Genomic DNA, 21,324 nt, shown 5'->3' with positions numbered 1-21,324 from the left:
ACTGTAACATTTTTAATAGTAATGTACTGATACTTCACCTAATTAAATTTGTCTTGGCTCAAGTGGAACTAACTGATGTTTTTAGACTATTTAATGCAGGTTTTTATGAATAATGTGGTCCCATGAAACAGAATATTGTTATTCAATTATTATCATTATTAGCAGCAGTGGCTGCATGAATATACTTCACTGTAGTCCTATAAAAGAAATGCATAAGTATCTCAACAATACTAAAACTTAAGGAGTAAATAGATTAAATATAAAACTCACATTAAAACTCACATTTCCGTTTCAATTTAGCGAATTAAAGTGGAATTTGTGGAGAGATGAGGGGCTTACGTCACTGCGGCATAGGGCTACGTGTCGTCTACGTCATCACGTTCGTGCGTCCAACTCTTTCCGGTTCCAATAGCAGCCATCTTGTTTCCCCTTGCTAGCTAAATAAAATAAATAATACGCCGAGTCGGACTTCACCTCGAACCCGTAAAACAAAGTGAGTAAGGAATTAAATTATATGTTGTGTGTGGAGATGTTGCGTTTAAGCAGCCCGCGTTGGGTGGAAGCGGAGGCCGTTACTTCCATTGTTTTCATTTGCCTGTTCTTGACCAATAGACGATTGTTTTGGAAGATGAACACAGGCGCCATTTCCCTCCCCGCGCTCTGAGGCGCTTATTGGTGGCCCGCTGACGGGATCACGGGTGGGTCGGGAAACTGCCGCTTTGTGTCCACCATGTTGGCTCTCGCCTTCCGTGACAGTCACGCGGACCGGCCACTTCTAGCTTGGGCCCCGAATGGCGTCAGTTGCAGAACGAGCTTAGCCCCTAAAAACCTTGATTGGTGGAATCTAGTCCGAGGTTTGATTGGTCTGAAGGACACATCCAAACGTTGTCTTTATTGGTTAGGCTGCTTCTTCCCAGCTCCGGGAAGCTGTGCAAACTTTCATTTGATGGCAGGACACGTTGACCAGTGATTATAGTTACACTCACTGCGGACGGCCATCTGTGCTGTACAACAGTCTCCATCTTTAGCATGCTAACATTATCTTCGCATACGATAGCATGAAGGCAAGCTAGCTGCCGGTGCTAAGTGTGTGTATTTAGTGGCTTTCGCGGTTTAGCAGCAGCCGGCAACGATGCAGTGCTTTTCAATGTCGCTTTTATCCTGAATGATTTTTTCCGAGGGATAAATAAATACGGGATTCCATCTGCTACACTGGGACGTTGCATCGGTTTCTTCTGCACTTTAGGCTTTAACTTTCTATAATGCAGCGACCCCATTTAAATGCGCAACCGAATTAAAGGCTGGTGCAAAGTTGCTCTATTTCCAGTATACATGCATCTCTAAATCTGAAGTGTGTCTCTGTTTTCTAACTCTGTGTGAGCGACTCTTTTGGTTTCGATCAAACTCAAATGAACATAACGCACGTAGCTCAAATCAAGTTAACACTGCAGACACATATGTTATTTGTATAGCGCCATATCATAAAATACGTGATCCCCAGGGACTTTACATAGTAAGGTCGAGACATAAAAAAATATAAAGCAACAAGACACAAAGGTCACTCAGCATTAAGCAGTTCTTTAGTTAGCATTTTTAAAAGATTATTTAGCCCTACTGAAATTTATATTTAATTTGTCTGAAGAACAATACAACCTCTACTGCCTATCACCAGATAATATATATATATATATGTATTTAAAGTGATGTGGAGTTTTATATTCATTTTCAGCAGAGGGGCCAGATGCTGTATTTGGTTTTAGTACTGCATTTGATTTAGTTGATAGATTTTAGTTTTATCTTCACTTCATAGTTATTTTTCTTCAGTTTATTGTGTTGCATTATATTTACAACCTGATCTGAGACATTTGTGTGCAGTCAGTCAGCTAACCGCCGGTGTGCGTGCATGTTTGTGGGTGAATGCATGGCCTGGTCCGACTACCCTGAGGGTGCTGTGTATTTATGAAACCCATAGTCTGGCTGGTGGAGGTTTATCTCTAAACAGCGTCAGTGAGAGCAAACATGTCCCCGCTACGGGCAGCACAGGTCATGGGAAGGTCTCATTCGTATGGTGACCTTGCCAGGTGTCATTACTGAAGCATTTTGGGTAGCTGAAATGCACCTATGAGGAGAATTGCTCTGGCAAGGCGCCACGCTGAAGAGATTAATCTTTGTGCCGCTCTGCTCTAATCATTAACCGGATGGCTATAGCACCGGCTCTAGTCCCAATGCTCCTCACTAAAATAGAAAAGGGAACATTTAGCTTTGTTTCTCTTGAGTCTGTCTTGTTCTCTCGCCCTCTCTCCACTTGTTCTACCCCTCCCATCCTGTAACAACTCTCCTCTCTGTCCTTCTCCATCCTTCCGGTTCCCCTCCCCCTCTCCGTTTTTCATTGATGGGACAGGTTTGCTCTCCTTCTCTCCCCCTTTTTAGCTCAATGTATTTCTCACTACAGTCAGAATTTGCAGGAATATTGAGCATAAAGCTCGGGCCATGCCATTATTCTTTGCCCAAGTCTAAATCTACTCTAACCAAAATGTCATAACCATCGCACTTTAACTTTCTGCACCTTCTTAACACTGCCAGCTTAACATCTCTTAAAGTGGAATTACTGATAGTCAGTGGTGCATTGAAAACCGTGAGTGTTGCACGTGAGCAGCAGTGTCCTGCCTTGGTGTTCATAAGTAAAGGTTACTGTGTAGAAAGTGGGCACCTTATGCAAGTGGCGAGTTAACAAGAAGGACATTGTAGGACATTGCTGACATGGTTTTTTGATGGTGTTTTAATTGTGGAAGTTGCTGTTAGCGGAGGATTTGGAGTCAAGACAAAGGTGTCTTTGTTTACAGACTTTCACCCATATCTCTTGAGTCTTGTTTATCCACAAATAGGGCGAGATTCAGTTGCACCCCCCCATCTCTGTTCCGTTCTATGCTCACGAGTCAGCTGATTTTTTTTTTGTTGTGCAAATCTCTGCAATGATCTGTTATGCAGCATTTCGTTTTTGTATTAATTTAATCAACACCATGATTAGGGTTTCATTGGTTTCATGTTGCAAGTTGCATAAATCTCTTCCCACGACTCATGAGAATTTGTTTAATTAAGTCTAATTTATCTAATTCATATTCTAAATGAGTAATTACTGACCATGCATGTAGACAATTGTTCTCCTCTGTGAGCATAATATTAAGAGTGGAATGAATCTCATTATAACAAATAGGTCGGTTAGAGGCTAGATGTGGTTTGTACCTGTGGCTGTGAGCAAGGATGAATGACAAGCAAGGACAAAAAGGTGTGTGTGTGTGTGTGTGTGTGTGTGTGTGTGTGTGTGTGTGTGTGTGTGTGTGTGTGTGTGTGTGTGTGTGTGTGTGTGTGTGTGTGTGTGTGTGTGTGTGTGTGTGTGTGTGTGTGTGTGTGTGTGTGTGTGTGTGTGTGTGTGTGTGTGTGTGTGTGTGTGTGTGTGTGTGTGTGTGTGTGTGTGTGTGTGTGTGTGTGCATGTATGTCTTTGCACACGTATGAGACAGCGAGACTGGATAGGATGCTTTTGTACTTTAAATCATGTGGATGCAACATGCGGCATCCATCCTGGCAGTTGTTTTAGCCAGTGAGGGCCATCGTGGCCGCCTGCATCACTATGCTCTCAGCCTATAGCGTCAGAGAGGAGGCGGGGCAGAGGGAGACATTTAGTTTGACATTGTAAATAAGCAGAGAGCAGTTGTCAGAGAGCAGCCCGTGGAACCTTTCTCATCTTTTCAGCCGCAGGGGAGGCAGCCACCGCCAGAGGACAAACCATGCAGAGGCAAGCCACTACGAACATACTCTCACACACTCCCCAAAGAGCTTTTCACAACTTTGTTTGCTCTTTTCCACCTTCTCTCCTCTCTTCTCTCTCTTTCCCATTTATTTTCCCTGACCCCTATCCTGCAGCTCAAGGTAACTTAGAGCAGGAAGTTGGCTGTCGGTAAAGGGGGTTGGGAGTAGGAAATGGGAGGAGCAGGCAATGTGTCAGAGCTGACTTGTGTGTGCAGCAGCCAATGGCATAGGAGGAACCTGTCCTCTTACTGGTTGCAAGTGTTAGAATGAGGCGGGAGCCGGCTATGAGGCGGGGCTTGAGTATCATGTAGCATGCTAGATTGATTACTCTTGAATGTTAAAGGGGAAGGAGGCTAGAGATTGCTGTTGTGAGTCGGGAGTGCCGCTGTACTGTTTGCCTGCTGTTGCCTGCTGCGGTGCCGGGCTCTCTGTTCCCCCTCGCCCTCTTCTGTGCGCTGGGCCAGGGGTCAGCTCAAAGACAAATGCACAGGTCACTGGTTAGAGAGAGGGAGAGGGGTTAGGGGGTGTAGAAGGCAGAGAGACACAGAAGGTCAGCGAGTTGGGGACTTGCTCAGAAGAGAAACAGGAGGGACGGGCCTGTATGTTTGTGCAGGAGGAGGACGCTGGGGGGCTGCTGAAGGAGACCGGGCAATGTGTAAAGGGAGAGTGGGAGAGAGAAGGGGGAGGGGAAGAAGAAGAAGAAGGGGGGGGGGGGGGGGGGACGACTTGCTCTCCTCTGTGTGTCCGGGCTGAGAACCTTTTTAAAGCCATCCAGTGGAGCCAGAGTGCCTTTTGTCTGTTGATACGATAAGGGGACTGCAGGAAGTGAAGGAGCTTGAGAGTTTTTCTGTCAACCTCTGTGCCTCTTCTTCCTGCTGCTGCTGCTGCATGCGCTCAAGGAGACTTGAACAGGGCTATCTGTTTCCCTCTGTTCTGCTCCGCTCCAACAGGGCAGACTGTTCACCATGAAGGGCACAGAGGTAAGTCCGATCGCTGAAAAAACAAACCTAGAGAGAAGACTCATTAAGTTGGCCAGGCTTAGATTTTGTGAATAAATTCCTCTGATCTGCTCACTTTCTGATGTTTTCTCTCTCCATCCTGCCCTGCAGTGATGAGACAGTGTCTGTCCTTTACAGCTGTCCTCAGGCCCCCTCCCTCTCCCGTCCTGTAGTACTCTCCTTGAAAGATTGGAGTTGTGCTTTGTGTGTGCGTGTGCGCTTCTCACACATGTCCTTCAGTTGTCACTTCACTACAGCGTATTTTTTTTTTTTTTTTTTGCAAAATGGTTTGAACAAACTGTGATATTTCTTCATGTTGTATATTTTCATCCAATCTCCCTTCAAGAAACAATATTCTGTGGAATCTGTCTATATTTGTTATTGTTGTGTTTTGAATTTGGAGCGCCACACAGACAAACACTGAACCCCTCACTCTGAATAATCGGCCACATAGAAGTGTCAAACTCCAACGCTGTGCTTAGATGTGCTTCACTATCTTGTTGCCGTTGATGTCTCAAAGGCTGTGTAACATCAGGATGTTTGTCGGACCCTGTGTTCGATTAGATTCCCTTGTTTTTTTTGTGAGCTCCAGACAGTGACGCAGAGCTGGGCACCAAAGATGGCATCCAAGTTGAAAGGAGATTTTTTGTATATTGAGAACTCCGCGAGAGGATATCTCTCATTCTCGGTGTCAGGGGTCTCCAGTGGTGGAGGTGCAGCTGGTTGCAATGACCTCAGGCCCCTTCCCCGGCCGTGCCAGGCGCCCAGATGGGACAAACTGTCAGTCTGTCAGCTTCAAGGGCAGAGGAGGCTTATAGTTTGATCTGATCTCTTCTGATGGAATCTTTGGAGGGTGCCTCTCCTCTCACTTGCCTATGACTCCCTTTCTCTCCCCTCCCTCGCTTCTTAATTGAAAGTTTCCATTGGTGCCTTTGACAAAACAAACTCCCATTGGGGGGGAGAGAGAGAGGGAGATAGTGCGAGAGGCTGAGAGAGGGAAACTAAAAATAAACCCTAAGTTGAAGCCCTTGCTGCCAAATCCCAGGGCTGGCTGCTGTCTGCATGAGATTTGAATATCATCTGTGCCCTTTGTTGTACCGTAGGCACAACCGGGGAAGAAAGAGTAAACGAAACACGCAAACCACTTCGAAATCGCCAGGCATTTTATCTTATCACTAAGGTGACCACTACTACCATGCGTACGCTCTTTTGTCCTTGCCCCCTCTCTTTTTACATGGGCACACTGTCACTTAGGCCTGTGTGTGTGGCTAGCCAGGGGTAGTCAGCTGTGTTCCAGCATGTAATATGCAGGTAGCTGTAGCCCTGCCTACTCTGACGCGAGGGACTGGGCCTAGCATTGGATGAAGGTCACAGGAATGTGAGATTGGCTCCCTGCAGTCTCTCTGTCAGCAACGAGAAGGAAACATATAGCCGGGGATGAGAAGCGAAACTCAAAGGGGATACGGAACATAGCTAATATGTAAAGTATGTGATGTTTTCATTAAGCTTCTTAGAAAGTACAAGGCCTGAACCACTGGGGTCACTTAAGTGCTGCAGTGAAAGTTGAAAAACCTGTCCTTTTCTATCCTCCCCCCGTCCCTCCCCTTCTCTCTTTCATCTAGCGCTCCCTCCCTCCTCCCCGCTCTGGTCTCCCTCTCTCTCTCTCCTCTGTTGAATGACCTTGGGAGATCAGTGACTAGCACTTCCTGGAGTTGGCTTGAAGCAGAACCAAGGGCAAAGTTTGCAGGGGCTGTTTGGTCAACTGGATCGGTCCAGCCGAGCCGAAGGGATGTTACTCCGTGGGTCCCAGAGAGCACTGTCTGTTATTATAACCCCGTCCATTCACATTAAATCACAAAAAATTTGCAACAGCATCTGTGAAAATGTGATGGGATTTCCAGTAGTTAATCTGTAATTTCTGGCTGGGAACTTCTTGTTTTTTTCTCTTGCCTCAGTAGATCATTAACCCTGCATGATGTAACTGTGCCAGTGTGTTTGTGGCATTGGTGATTGGGTTCATCAAGGTGAACACTTTAATAGTACAGGATATGTACACTTGTCCCCTTTTGATTTATGGCCGTCATTTAAACTGAATGTTTATAAGAATGACATTTGTTGCATGTGCTGTTTATTCTGTCATTTTAGATACAGTAGATCAGAATAAAACCGTCGTGGTAAAAGATGTATGTGAAGATTCAGTGGTTGAATTATTTATTCTGTTAAACAGTGATGGATGTTGTTTAAACAGGGATACATTGCTTTTTTCTGCTTAGCCGGCCAGTTTAAAGCTCGCAGACGTCAACCTTTAGTGACCTTCCTGCAGAACGGTCCATTCTGCATCACTGACAGTTTCACAGCCTGTGGAAAAATGACCTCTTGCTAAAGACATGTCCGTTAGCTGGTATTATGTCCTTATAAAATGTCTTTTGCTTGATATCATATCGCTGAATGTAACCAGTGTTTATGGGTATATATTTGTTATTTTTACAGCCCGGTGGTTTAATCGTTAGTAACCACAAATAATAAATAATGCGGGAGGTTGTGTTGGGTGGGGGCTCATCTGTGCCTCCTCGATGTCATCATACCCTCCCTCTGTCATTTGCCAGCACAGTCTCCCTAATCCATGTATATGAACAGTCTCTGGTGTTAAAAAGGAGTTGTGAAGATTTAGGTCTGGAACATATTCTAAAAGCAATTAACTGCACAATTAAAAACTAGTTGTGCCCTGGATTACAGATTAATTGAAGGACTACACTGATTCATTTACAGCAACCGCTTCCTTGCAAATGAGTTGTAGAAATTCTCACTTAACAGAAATTATATTTGGCACCCGTTGACACTGAGTTTCTCTAAGTCAGGTCTTCTTAAATGCACATGCTCTTTAATGTGAAGTGTCCACCCTGCTTGATGGAAAGATCTGTGATGAAATTAATTCTTCTTCAGCACAGCGACCTGTGAGACTGAAAAGTTGGCCCTTCTTCCCAGACTGTAACTGTAGAACATTTCACCATAACCAAATACCAATTAATGGATTTACTAACCTTTTATACAATTATACCTATGTATGTGGATCTCCAGGCTGAAAGGCTTTACAAATCTTAAAGGACAAATGAACATGGTTAATTGATATTATCTTTTTATTTTTCCGGTCTTCTGCATGCATTTATCAGGTTTATTTGGACAGGAATTGGAGGCTCACGTAAAGTGGTGTGATGTCAGGGCTGGAGCGAGTCGCTGATGCTGCTGTGAGTGGCCACTTGATGTGACGTGCCAGTAAGTGCGAGGGGGAGGCAGGGAGGGATGAGAGCGAGAGAGGAGAGATGCAGGACTGGGCCAGGAGGGAACAACATTAGCGCTGATTCAGCTGCTGCAGGCAGAGCAACATTGAGTCTCCGGGAGAAGTTGAGCAAAGGGGATCAGGTGAAAGTAAGTAAGACAGAGGAAGAGGAAACACAGAGAGAGATGGGAAGCACTGGAGAAGAGACAGGGAGAGCGATAAAGAGGAAGAGCAAGTTGCTGCGGTGGAAAATGTTGACAAAGCTCAGACATCACGTTTGTCCTCAAAGACAGACACACACACACACAGAGAGCATTGGAAACCCAACACCGGCCTCTCTCTGTCTGAATGACCTGATGAAGGACAACAGAACCGCAGGGAAGAGGAGAGGAGAGTTGGACATTGCAGAACAACAACACGTACCCTAATATAGCCTACAGGACAACGCAGCATAGATGAGCTTGTCACTTTTGACACAATGATGCACTGTATTAGGAAATAAGAAAAGTATAAATTAAAGTACATTTGCAGAAACTTTCTCTGTAGCAACGTACACTACTGACAACAGGTAGTAAGAAGAGGACCACTGCAGAAAAAAAGCCGCCTTGACACTGGCTTTTTTTCTCCAAACCATTTACAACCTTTATAACACTGACATTTATTAGCTCTCAGGGAGTCTCAAAATTACATTGATTTTCTTTGTGCGGTGGATAGCCCCACTCAGTGTGTTTATTTGACTGGTCTAGACCCAGACCATAGAAGGTGTTGCATAAAGTCAGCAGAAGACATAATGTTCTGCGCTCATGTGTTAGACGTTCTCCCACACAAACTTTCCATTGATGCGAAGGCAGGGGAAATATGGTAATATTGATACATGGTAGGTACAACACGCTATGCTTATTGCGGGAGCAACACCCAAGGACATGTTGATACCTCGCCCCTCTCTCTTTCTCGTATGTTCAATCTTTTCTGACACTGACTCACACTCTCACCCTCCACCCTGCATCTGCTGTGGTTAGTGCGTGGCTGTGTATTTACATTGAAGGTCACAGGGTCAGAGAGAGGGGGTTGTGGTGCATGTGACTTAATAACAGCTCTGTTTTTAAAGAAAGGGCAGGAGTTTACGAGAAGTGAGGCATGTGTGAGAGAGCAGAAGGAGCTGTGGTGCGAACCCTAACCCTGCTTTTTTTTAACAAATCACAAAAATTGCTGTTTTAACTCCTATCCCCCTCAATGTTTCCATGGTAATTAGCCAGATGGTTCCCTGTAATGCTGTTAAGGGAAATGCCTAATTATTGTTTCTTATCAGGCTAACTTGTTGGAGAGTGCCGCACAAACTGGCAGAAGAGGACAGACACACAAGGTTGAGTTATTCCAAATTATCACTAGATCGAGTGCTGATACGGGTGGTCAAATACCATTTAGCTAGACAAACTAATTTGCGTGGTCATGGTGCCGCAAAGTGCACAGAGGCTGCACAAGAACTGGTTGAGGTTAGTTCAACCAGCGGGTAGATAAAGAGTAACTACAATTCCTGTCAGTCATTTCTGTCCCATGGAATGCTGGGATTGCTCTACTGACTGCATGATCTCAATTAACCTTGAAATGCAACTGGACGCTGGAGCGTCCGGCAGAGCAGGGGAGATATTGTCAAGGTCAATCACTAGCCTGGCATGTCATAGCTACAAGCGGCCTGATTGATTTATATAAAGCCACCCCCACTGCCATTCTGCCTCATCGATTTAGGTTTCTCTCTGTCAAAAAACTGAACGACAGAGCAGGATGCAACAGTGCTTCTCCTATATTATTCAGTATCTTCCACAAATGCCAGAGATCGAATCTTACCTTTCAAAAATCAATCCGGTAAAGGCTCTGCATTCGTAATTAGCGATTTATCGGTGTAAAATATTTAAAGCTGCACTTAACTGGTTGGAAAAAAGGAGCTGTGCCGTGTGTCAAAACAGTCCCGTACAGCACTACTGTTAGAGAACGTAGAGACGCCAGGTGAAGTGTTTGAAAAGCTGTCTTTTTGTATTGTGTCACTCTGTCAGTTGGACCGGAGCTGCAGCCATTCATGCCTGTTGGCCCAGAGTGAGAAAAAGAAAGAGACGATAAAGAGGAGACACCCCCCTCCTTTTTCTCCTAACACTCTTTTTCTTTGTACTGTCACATCTCTCTCTTTCCCTCCGTGTTTCCCTCTTTCTGTCTTGTTTGACCCACATAGCTAGGTTTGCACAGCAGTCTGACTGAGGCCCTGTCTGTCTCTTACCTCCCCCTGTTAAAGCCTTTGGCACTTTGTCTTTGCTGAATAAATGCTGTACCGGACAAGGGACAACCCCTCCCCTCAGCAACACACACAAACACACTCCGTCTCTCTCGAGTACCTTCACACACTCATCTCTTGTTCTGCCCCCCACCATTTACGTTTTCTTCTCACTTCTTCTGGACCTACTGAGGTTGGGAGAAAAGCGTGAGAGGGAAAGAGTGCGATCCAGACACGCCAAGCTTGGCATGCTCAGACAGGCAGGCCAATATTCCCCAAGCAGATTCCTGGCATGCCATAGTAACCTGCTGGATCCTCTTTCAAACTGTCAGACCCCTTGTACAAGCAATGTTTTATGTCAACATGCATATGTGTGTTACAGCCGTTTCATTTCACTTTACAACTTTTTATGAGTTTGCGAGCGTCTACTTGTGTTTGTTCACAATGTCCATCCTTAAAAACAAACTAGGGCCTAGTTGTTGTCACAAGATAGTTACTCCTTGACACAAACGCACATGTGTCCTCACTGCATGGGGTCACAAGGAGCAAGTGACTTTCACATGACATGCTTGTGTTTGCAGAGGAGCTGCAGCTATGTGTCTAAGTTTATAGAGCCATTCACAATCAAAGAGTGTGCAGCCAGTCTGGTGGTGGGTTCTTGGGCATGTCAACATCCCACAGTGACAGGAATAGAAACGTGTTGGGACTCTCTTTTAGATTTCACTGTATATTATACTTATAGGCTGCAATAGGACATGTGTTTATGACACTGGGGAAGCACTCTTGGCAGTTCAAGGCCTGGCTTGGACTGACTGTCGTTTCTTTATCATGAGCATCTCTGATTCGTCACGTCTTTGTTGTTGCGTTTTCTAATAATTACCTTTTCTTTGTCTTCTTCCCCTCCCTGTGACCCCGTCATCTCTCCATGCAGCATAGTAGAGGATGTCTGCGGATGCGTTTGGAGCTGGGGGCAGCGATGCCCAGCAGACCTTGCAGTCCTTCTGGCCTCGTGTCATGGAGGAAATCAGGAACCTGACTGTGGTACGTTTCGCCCAAGGAAACAGACAGGACTTTCTCAAAACTTGCAAATTCAACACTGAGATTCAGTGGTTTGATATGATTTCAAACAGACATAAATGTAGATATTAAAACACATGTGCCTTTTTCTGTTCATAAACTAACAGTCGTCTGTTGCTTTCAGAAGGATTTCCGTGTGCAGGAGTTGCCTCTAGCCCGAATCAAGAAAATCATGAAGCTGGATGAGGATGTCAAAGTAAGATGAGAGCTCGATTAAATGGCGGAATATGTGTTACCACTGCTAGGCTGCCCCCTGCATGGACCTAAGAAGTTAAATCCACGGCAAACATTTGTATCATTACTGCAGAGAGCATTTAGAAGAAGATTGTAGAAAAAGGTTTTCCTTCATGTTTGGAAGGGGAGGATGAGGTGAGGTATATTCTGCTGCCACATGCTTCTTCACCACTAGATGTCACTAAATTCTACATTCCGGACCTTTAAGGATCATATTCCTAAATATGGCGTTCCTCCTCAGTCACCTCAGTGCCCATAAAAAGCCTGCTGGACTCAACAGTGAAGAGTATTTTATAATGGAAGGATATTATCAGTTGTTTGTTCAGATATCCTTAGTTGATCAGTGGCATATAGCTCAGTTCAAAGCGACTCACCCATCTCCTAATATTTGTCAGTTTCATTCAACTAGACAGCTGCTGGCATGAAGGAGTGGGCGCCAGAATATCACCCAGCGCTCCTCACAGTCTCTAAAGAGAAAGCCTGGGAACATGAATGTGTGTTTGTGTCGTGTCAAGAGCATTTCCTGAGTTAAGCAGCAGCTTAAAGCGGTAAAGAGATCAGGAGCTCACTAGCATATCTGAAGACAGGACCCTTCTGTCAGCTCTGATGCAGCAGCTTTTTCTGCATGTGTGCAACCACATGCGGGTAATTATTCCAGTTCAACCACATGTGGGTAATTATTCCAGTTCACTTGCAGCATTTAAGCTTCACATTCATTCTAAACACTTAACCAATTATTGCAAGGGTTGGTCAGAGTTCAATGCCACTCAGTTCAAAGAACTTCAAGTCCTTAGACCTGCAGACCAGTGACTTTACAACGAAGAAGAGCTGTTTATAGGGATGAGTAAGGGTTTGAAGGTAATTCAAAACTGTAAAAGCTAATGACATTCTATTGCTTAGCATTATCTTCTGTTTGAGTAGTGCTGTGGGTTGCAGCACCTGTGAATGTATTGCAGTTTTTTTTACTCATGTGATTCATGTTGTAGCTGATGTGTGATGATGTTTAAAAGTTTGCAGGTGTATTTAACTAAATGCAACTCCATCTGCGTTACACAGATGATCAGTGCAGAGGCTCCGGTTCTGTTTGCCAAGGCAGCTCAGATCTTCATCACGGAGCTCACACTCAGAGCGTGGATCCACACTGAGGACAACAAGAGACGCACACTACAGGTCAGGGACTTGTTTTACCTTTATCCGATCGCCCTTCACCACACTTCAAAGTAGTTAACCTTTCTGTGTTAGTTTTCTCTCTTTCCACTCCCTTCTTAAGCAATTTCTTTCTAATCTCTTGGAATTGTCACATTAGTCTTTTGTAATGATAACATTACTATCACTTGTTTCTCTACTTTCTGAAAATATCCTTATTCTGCCACCTTCTTCTTTTGTAATACATCTCTCATTCCATGCATATTGCTTTTTAGACCCTTTCATTTGTTGCTTTGTATTCCTCTGTGTGCGTATACAAAGATAGGCCTCATACAAGTAGCCCCTTAAGTACTATCCCCCCTGCTTAGTTCTTTCTCCCTCCTCTGACTTAAAAAAAAAAAAGCCAGGCGGCCGCTGGTGACCCACTTTTTCCCTCTTGTGCCATTTTGCTTGCTCTGATGTCCACAAGTTGAATAAGATGGACTCTGGAATGATTTAAACGGAAAAGGGAGCAGAGAGATTGAGAGTGCTGATGGAAGCAGTTGGGAAATTCAGGCTGGAGTTTGTCTCACCTTGATGTCAAGAGGAGAAAACTGTGGGGCTGAATAGCTCTTAAGTCCACTTTAGCCATTCACATACCTCTGAGAGATAAGCAGCCATGGAAATGTGTATATACCAACGCAGGTTGAAAAAGAGATTGGAGGGTCTTAAACTGAAGACCTACTTTGGAATAGTGTTCACTTTTCTGACGTCTGTCCTTTTTTTAGCATCAAACGTGTTAGAACTCTGCAGGTTTACATGTTAATTGCATTTTACACAACAGATGTCACACAAGGAGCTTGTGACGTTTCACCTCATGAATATGTGATTCGTTCGTGTTTTAAATGGGAGAAAATAGTGCCATCCCTTTCCACGTGTTCACACACACATGCAGGAGTGCCTCCGTATCAGTTTGTGGAAGAGGGCACGCAAATTGGGGTCACCATAGCAACACTCATCAATAGAACAAGTGTAGATGTGACCTGGTGTTACCAGATATTAATCAAGCTGCTATAAATAGAGTCTAGTGCAGGGAGGGCCACAATGGGGGTCCTGACGGCCAATATCCTGTGGAAAATTCCACAGAGACAGCACACTGCTATGGATATAGGAGGGTGTATAGCAGCAGAGCGTGTGCTAACTACGGCAGGCTGGTTTTATTAAACTGTTTGCCTTCATTCATGGTTAAAATCTTGTTGAACTTATCTAGGGCGACAACTATTAGTTCCAATATTAGTTGATCTGCCAATAATTTACTTGATTAGCAGTTTTGTGAATTGTTAAAAGTTCCCATCAGAGTTTGTTAAAGTGACTCATTGAGCCTGTACAACAGTCGGAAACCAACATATGTTAAATCTTCTTTCATAGAAGACTAAGAGAACCAACAAAGCCTCACACTTTACCTCTATAGATGACAATTCATTTTCTGTTGACTTATGGATTCAGCTCGAGATGTATCCTGTTTTCCTTTGAGCTTGGCTGTCATATCAAATACCTGTCATAACACTACTGAGAACTTTATTGAAATTTAAAGGTAGCCTCATGTGTGGTTATTTTGAGATGCTCTGAGGTATGTTTATATATAGGTTGCTGCATATGTTTAGTTATCATAATTAAATTCCGACCTACTCTTTTGACCTTGTTTGTCTGTTATGATTACAGAGGAACGACATTGCCATGGCAATAACTAAGTTCGACCAGTTTGACTTCCTAATTGACATTGTGCCCCGGGACGACCTGAAGCCCCCTAAACGACAGGTAGGGAAGCACACACTTTTAGTTTTGTTTTTATGACCAGCACAGTCATTGGCACACACTGTTGGTGTATCCCAAGTGCAGACAGCAGTGCCGATCATTTGGCTCTTCATCTCAGGAGCTTTTCTGATGTTGGCAACCTGGAGAGGCTGTAAACATCCTTGACTGGAAGCTGGGACACCGAGGGCTTTCAGTCGGATGTTTGCAGCATCTTATTGCCTCTGACAGCCAACAGCTACCTCCCTGTGGCTACTAGTTGGATCAGTAGGTAGCTAATAGTTACTAGTACTCTCATGACGTAAAACATATCCCTTCCCAGGAACTAGTTTTGCTCAGGCAGAAGATTGATATACTGTGTAGACGTTTTGTGCACAAGATGGAGGGGTGAGATATTTAAATTTGTTTGTCAAGTAGACTGTCTCCAGGCATGTAAACATCCTACACTCTCAGCTGTGTTGTCATGGAGCTGGGAGAGGGTTGTTTACGCTTCTGGTGATGGAGAAACCTCATCAAGATGAAGCCTTGCTCATTTATAAGACCGAATGACACAGGTCAGTGTTCACGATAAAAACATTTTAAAGAATTGGTAGACGAATTGGTTCAAGTCCCCAGGCCATCAAACATTTAACCTGCTGATCTAAGCCTGAGTCTTAAATCATTAAATCTCATATTTTTCGTGGAGTTACAAACATTTTGGCTCCTGGCTTGTCAGAGTTAAACATATGTTCAGCGTTGTCCAGGCCGGCGGTGAATGGTATTGACCAGTATGATGCCAGTAATGGAGCTTACATCCAGATTACATTACTCCTCCTCTGCTACATCCCATCAGTTATTTATCAGAGTGACTCCCTCTTCCATTACACCAGCAAAAATAATTCATGGAGATGTAATGGACTGATATGCCTTCTTCTGTTTGTGTATGTGTGTGTTTGTTTTTTTTCTCATCTAAAGGAGGAGATGCGTCAGTCAGTAGCTCCTGCAGAGCCGGTGCAGTACTACTTCACCCTGGCCCAGCAGCCCGGAGCCGTGCAGGTGCAGGGAACACAACAAGTGCAGCAACAGGGCGGACAGACGGCCACGACCATCCAGCCTGGACAGATCATCATCGCACAGCCACAGCAAGGACAGGTACTACTTACACCTTGTTTCAAGAGCTCTCCACAGGGTCTGTCACAAAGCACTTCGGAGAACAAAGGACACACACACACACACACACACATAATTTAACAAGCAGCTACTAAATTCAACCACAGCTGTATTATCAGAATTTCAGGCATTATTATGACAGTCTGAAAAAATTCAGCCAATAACTTCTGCACTGCACTGCAAGAAAATATAGTGCATCAGTATCCTAATGAAGTTAACTGCACAAACCTGTGCGTGTGTGTAACACTTGGAGGATTACCTCTCCCCGGTTGTGTTAAGTAGCACATTCTAAACTCCACTCACTCCTGGGAATCGCGCTGCAAAAGGCTTTTTGCTGGCTCATCGCCATGCCTGGCTTTATTGACATTATTAGAGCCTGATCAATCTCACAACATCCCATTATCTTTTATTTACTTTTACCACTTATGTTCATAGACATAAAAAAATACCTCTTGTGGTCGATTGAAATGTCGGCTATCAGCTTAGATACATACATTTCTGAAATCATGTTATTAACAATGTTTTGCTTTATACATGAGGTAAATGTTTGATTACAAAATAAAAATAATCTAGTACAGCTACAGAAGAAAAAGCTGAAAGAAACCAAAAGTGTAAATCAATAACTGTTTCTTAATGGAGCCAATAGCAAACACTCACACAGAAACAGACAGACACATACTTACTCACACAGAGCCGACGAGCGGAGAGGAATTCTCCACAGTGCTTCACTGAAAACAGTAAGATAATAAAAACACATAATTAGGATTGCATTCAGTAATCTCTCTTTCTAATGATCCCATTCCGATTACTTTTGCTCGTAAGCGCCTCCTCTGACCAGCTTAGTCTCTGCACGTCATGTAGCTGTGCTGCTGGGCTGCTGTGGTGCTTCATGCTGCTTCAGCAGACTGCCTTTAGCTGAGCTGTCATTGTCAGTTAGACCTGGCCTGATTCACCAGTGCTGCTGCTGCTGCAGTCCCCGATGAGTACAGGGAGGTCACACTGTGACACTCACCTTACATAGACCTAATAGTAGTCAATTTACAACATAATACTTTGAAAGTATAGGCCTTTAGGTACTCTGTGAAAGCATAATTTTTTTTTATCTATTTTAATGTCTTCCAGTATCTGTTTGCAATCCATCTTCTGTGTGTTCCATGATATAAAGAGATCAGGATCCCGTCACTGCCCTCCTCTTTGGTATAATAGATTGGTGGAGTGAGTTGTTAGCACAAAGCCTTGTAGAAGTTTGAAGAACATAAAATAGATGGAGGAAGTTTTGAATGGTGAAAGGTGATGAGCAGGGATCTCATTTCATATTCTATACTTGTTATTCAATGTGCAGAGTTTTCAGTGCCGCTAATTGTCACTGTTGTACCGATTGTTAGTTTTCTCTCAGGTCACAAAATGTCTCATAAGACACATGAAACCTCAGCTGGCTTAAAACCGGACCTTATGTGTTTTTTCCATTTCACTCAGCCACTCATTTCTCTTGTTTTACTTGCACATCTCATTACCACGCTTGCAGGTGCTGTTTCCTGCTAATGTCACTGTTTTGCTGCATTAGCATTGAAGCTTTCTGTGTATACACTCCACGCTTGCATTCATGTGTTAAGCTGTTGCTGCTGCTGCTTTTCTCACTGTGTCTTTCTCTCATTTTCTCATTCTACTCTGGCGGCCATCAGATGCTGCAAGGTGCCACCATGCAGCAGTTACAGCAAGTGCAGGTGCAATCACAGGGCACACCCATCACGGTAAACACGCATGCACAAATGCTTTTTAAATCTTCACTAACCACTCACACAGACAGATAGAGGCCAACCCTCCTGCCTATGAGCTCTGTCCTGCTCAGCTGACTGAGGTCTATACAGGAAGACGCAGCATGAGATCAGGTGACCTTTCCTGGATAGTGTGACAGACAGAGGAGAACAAAACCTGCGTTGTCACCTTATGTCCCCATTTTGTTTTTGTCTTTCTGATGATCTTCAAACTGACTTTTAATACTTAGGGAAACATGCTTTTGTCCCTCTGGTTAAAATCACATTCCAGGGGAGGTTGATCTCCAAGGCCTTTGCTTTGTGTCTGTCTTACACTACAGGCCTTTACCAGGACTAATGTTTTGCTTCTCTCTCTCTCTCTCTGCTTCTGTCTGCCTCTCTGCTCTTGTCTGTTTTTTCTCTTCTCTCTTTTTCTCTCTTTTATTTTCTCTCGGTCAGAGTGCGCCAGTGGCCATGCAGGTGGGTGACGGCCAACAGCTGCAGATCGTCCAGACCACATCTCAGGGTCAAGCTCAGGCACAAGGCCAGGGCCAGACTATGCAGGTGATGCAGCAGATCATCACCAACACGGGAGAGATTCAGCAAATCCCGGTAAGAAATGGCATCAAGCAGGAACAGAAAACGGATAGGAGCTAGGGGAGAGGTTGGTGATGGAGAAAAGAAGGTTAAGCAGTGCATGGACGGGTCAGGGAATTGCATGAGGCAAAGGATGGATCAGGTTAAACAGATTAAATTGCATAAGTTAAGCAAAGTCTGTTTGCTGCAAAAGATGAGATATAATAAGACTCCATTAATCACGAAGCAGTGTGGGGTTTGACACTGTGGGACTTTTTATTATCCAACCTTCAGTACATTTTATTAACTTCACCAGGGGAAAGTGAACGAGTCCTGCTGCTGCTTTCTATAGCAGGAAAATGGCTGTGACCTCTGCGGTCGAATTACCTTTTCTCTTAATCGAGCTTTGTCTCCCCCTTGTGTTGGTCGACCGCAGGTTCAACTAAACACGGGCCAGTTACAATACATCCGTCTAGCTCAGCCTGTCTCCGGAGCACAAGTGGTCCAAGGACAGATTCAGACGCTCGCCAATGCCCAGCAGGTAAATCAAGTTACCAATAAAAAGAGCATTCAGAAAGTAATTCCTTTTTTATTGCTCAATTGTTTAACTTTTTTTTTTTTGGTTGTTTTCAGCTCACACAGGCAGATGTTCAGCAAGGACAGCAGTTCAACCAGTTTACTGATGGACAGGTAATAGTTTCAACAAATAGTGTGTCAATGCTAGATTTATTTCCTGTTTTCCCCCTGACTCACTGTCATTTGTAGCTTGTTGGTATTTTTTGCATCTCTCTCTTCAACTTGTGCATTCACCGAGCTGCTAACCAGCTGACATGTGCAAAATTACACTACTCTTATTAAACCAGGAATTACTCACAGAGATCAATGCCAAAACAGGCATTAATGATTAATTAGTGGTTTCATCAGACTGATTATAGTCAGTATTTGACTGAAATTGTATGTAATGATCATAGATAAATGTTCTATTCCAATCATATAAAAGATGCTTTGTCCTACCAGCTTAATGTTACCAACAACGTGTGAAAATCCAACGACACGTAAACCCTCAACTCCTCTGTCTCTCTGTTTCACAGCAGTTGTATCAGATTCAGCAGGTGACCATGCCAGCAGGACAGGAGCTGACCCAGCAAATGTTCATTCAGTCCACCAATCAGACAGTTGACGCACAGGCCACGCAGGTCAGCACCGAATGAGCCCAACCAGGAACCTTTACTTCAAACCCACACGACAGACAACCCACACGCACCAGTCCATGCGACGCAGAAGGACGCCACCAGTCTTCACAGAGGATGCTCGACACCCCTCGATTTTAAGCACTGCTCCTTTTAGATGAGGGTCCTGTAATCTTGTCACAAAATTAGAACACTGGATCACAAACCAAAGGGACACTGATTGACTCTTTCACGATCGCACGCTTCGATTACATTTTGTAATTCTGCCACCCACATCTGTAAAGACGTAATGCATCTCCTGCCCAAGTCAGCTGTCTCTCCATCAACCAACTCTATTCTTCTTGTCTTTGTCTGAACTTAAGTATTTTAAAAAAAAGATTAAAAAAAAAGTGTTGAGCTTTATTCCCGCCATTGTTCTCCGTTTGGAAAAGGAATTCGAAAAGTTTCTGTCTCTGTGAACATGATCTGGTCCGGGGGCATCTGATTGACGGAAGCCGTGGGTTTCTTCATTCTCCGTCACCTCCTGCTTTCCCCTCCGGTGACGACGTTAATCATCCCCTCTTCATTGTTTGTCATTTATTGATGAATTGAATGAAGCCATATACCTCACATATCACTTTTTGCAGCAAAGAAGAAGTTCAATGATAATGATGATCTTCCTGTAGTTTCTGTGTTGTGTTATGTTCCGCAGTGATGAAGCATGACTTTATGTTGTAAGGGCTTCAACCTGTTCCTGTTACCTGTGTGATCGGTCATCGCTTCACCTCCATTGGTTTTCTCTGCTCACTGTCTTTGTTCGCCCCCCTGTCTTTAGAGCGGGGAAGCTCTTCTCCGCCTCTATGCAGTTTCACACATTTCTAACTGGGTTGTTTTTAAGTCTTGTGCCCTGGTTTAAGTCTCATGTACAAACTCATGACTCCATCTGGAGAACCCCCCCCCCCCCCCCCTCTCTTTTTATAGAAACTTTTTTCAATTTTTGTTTTCTTTTCAGTTTTGAAATGTTTGGCCTCGTATCTTCCCCATGATTTTTTTTGTACAGTAATGATTATTATCAATGTTCTTATTGTTATTTTTGCATGTAGTTCCAACTGCCAGCATGACATGCAATAGATAGGTACAATGTTTTTTATTCTTGATGTTCCTTTTTGTAAACAAACTGTTTTTTTCTTTTGTGAGAAAATAAAATAAAAATCATGACTTGTCTAAAACTCCTGTTTTGTATTTTCGGAGGTTTGTGGCGTTGAGAACTGATTTGTGTGTGTTTGTTATTGTCCTGTTTTAGGCGAGTTAACCATCTTGTTATTGTGTGGATGGTGGACAGGGAGACAGGAGGGAAATGCTTCAGCGCCAAGAGATAAGACATGAACCAACTCATTCAGCCCACTACTCTATCTCCAGGTGGAGGCATCTCACCACCAGTGCCTTAAATATTATTACTTGTGTTTGTACTATATGCGATTAAGTCTCATTTTAAATATGGTCACACAAGGAAATACTTGTGGCTTTAATTGTGTTGGCGTGAGGCCTGTGCGGTGTTCCCAAATGACCAGTGGAGGGCAGCACTGATCAAATAAACTAACTGCCACTGATGTACTGTACCAGGGCACCTGTTATATTGTCTAACACAGGTGTACAGTTTTTCACCGGGGGCATTGTTTAATGAGTGCGGACCTATCCAAAGTGCACAGCTCTACATTAGTCTAGCAAACATGTGGAATCAATATCCCCCCCCCCCCCCCCCTAAACAAGACTATATGAAAGCCACTAATCCTATTCCTGCTGCTCTCCTCAAGCACTGGAACAGCTTCATGGGCCACAAAGGGCAAGCAGTTAACAATAGAGTCACGAGTTATCTGACTGGAGACCGCTCAGCTCTTACAGATCAGACTGCATTCCTTATCCGACCTAAATCTTTAACAGCAAGGGAAGAAATTATGACGGGGACAGAAAAACACTGGGTTTGCAGAGATGCTCTGTGCTCACTTCAGCCGGAGTTGAAGGTCAAATTTAGAATGTTGTGAGTCAATGTTCAAAAGTTTCAAGTGTCCCTTTGATGGGCTT

The 21,324-nt window shown here is 44.0% G+C and overlaps 1 protein-coding gene across 7 annotated transcripts; it reads left to right on the top strand.

Annotated features, from left to right (window-relative positions):
- Positions 1 to 378: 378 nt before the first annotated feature.
- nfyc (nuclear transcription factor Y, gamma) lies at positions 379 to 20,471 on the top strand. Of its 7 annotated transcripts, none has more exons than XM_062409788.1 (11): positions 379 to 493; positions 11,278 to 11,387; positions 11,551 to 11,619; positions 12,714 to 12,827; positions 14,505 to 14,600; positions 15,549 to 15,725; positions 17,426 to 17,494; positions 17,957 to 18,109; positions 18,510 to 18,614; positions 18,707 to 18,763; positions 19,165 to 20,471. In XM_062409788.1, the coding sequence occupies exons 2-11, from the start codon at positions 11,289 to 11,291 to the stop codon at positions 19,282 to 19,284; spliced, it is 1,059 nt and encodes a 352-aa protein (XP_062265772.1). In that variant the 5' UTR covers positions 379 to 493; positions 11,278 to 11,288; the 3' UTR covers positions 19,285 to 20,471. The 7 variants fall into 7 exon arrangements, with proteins under 7 accessions (XP_062265772.1, XP_062265768.1, XP_062265769.1 ...); XM_062409784.1 differs by having other exon boundaries at positions 11,548 to 11,619; XM_062409785.1 differs by lacking the exon at positions 379 to 493 and adding an exon at positions 3,639 to 3,794 and having other exon boundaries at positions 11,548 to 11,619.
- The last annotated feature ends 853 nt before the right edge of the window (positions 20,472 to 21,324 follow it).

This window comes from Platichthys flesus, chromosome 17, assembly GCF_949316205.1.
Source record: "Platichthys flesus chromosome 17, fPlaFle2.1, whole genome shotgun sequence".
Classification (NCBI taxonomy): Eukaryota; Metazoa; Chordata; class Actinopteri; order Pleuronectiformes; family Pleuronectidae; genus Platichthys; species Platichthys flesus.
The sequence above is the reverse complement of the archived record's forward strand: the minus strand, read 5'-3'. Positions and strand labels throughout refer to the sequence as shown.

What these genes read in the sequence shown, in the direction of transcription:
- nfyc (XM_062409784.1), top strand. Translation starts at nt 11,289, where the DNA reads ATGTCTGCGGATGCGTTTGGAGCTGGGGGCAGCGATGCCCAGCAGACC. An exon ending in AAATCAGGAACCTGACTGTG is followed by an intron (nt 11,388 to 11,547) that starts GTACGTTTCGCC and finishes TGTTGCTTTCAG; the next exon opens with AAGGATTTCCGTGTGCAGGA. An exon ending in CACAGGGCACACCCATCACG is followed by an intron (nt 17,495 to 17,956) that starts GTAAACACGCAT and finishes TCTCTCGGTCAG; the next exon opens with AGTGCGCCAGTGGCCATGCA.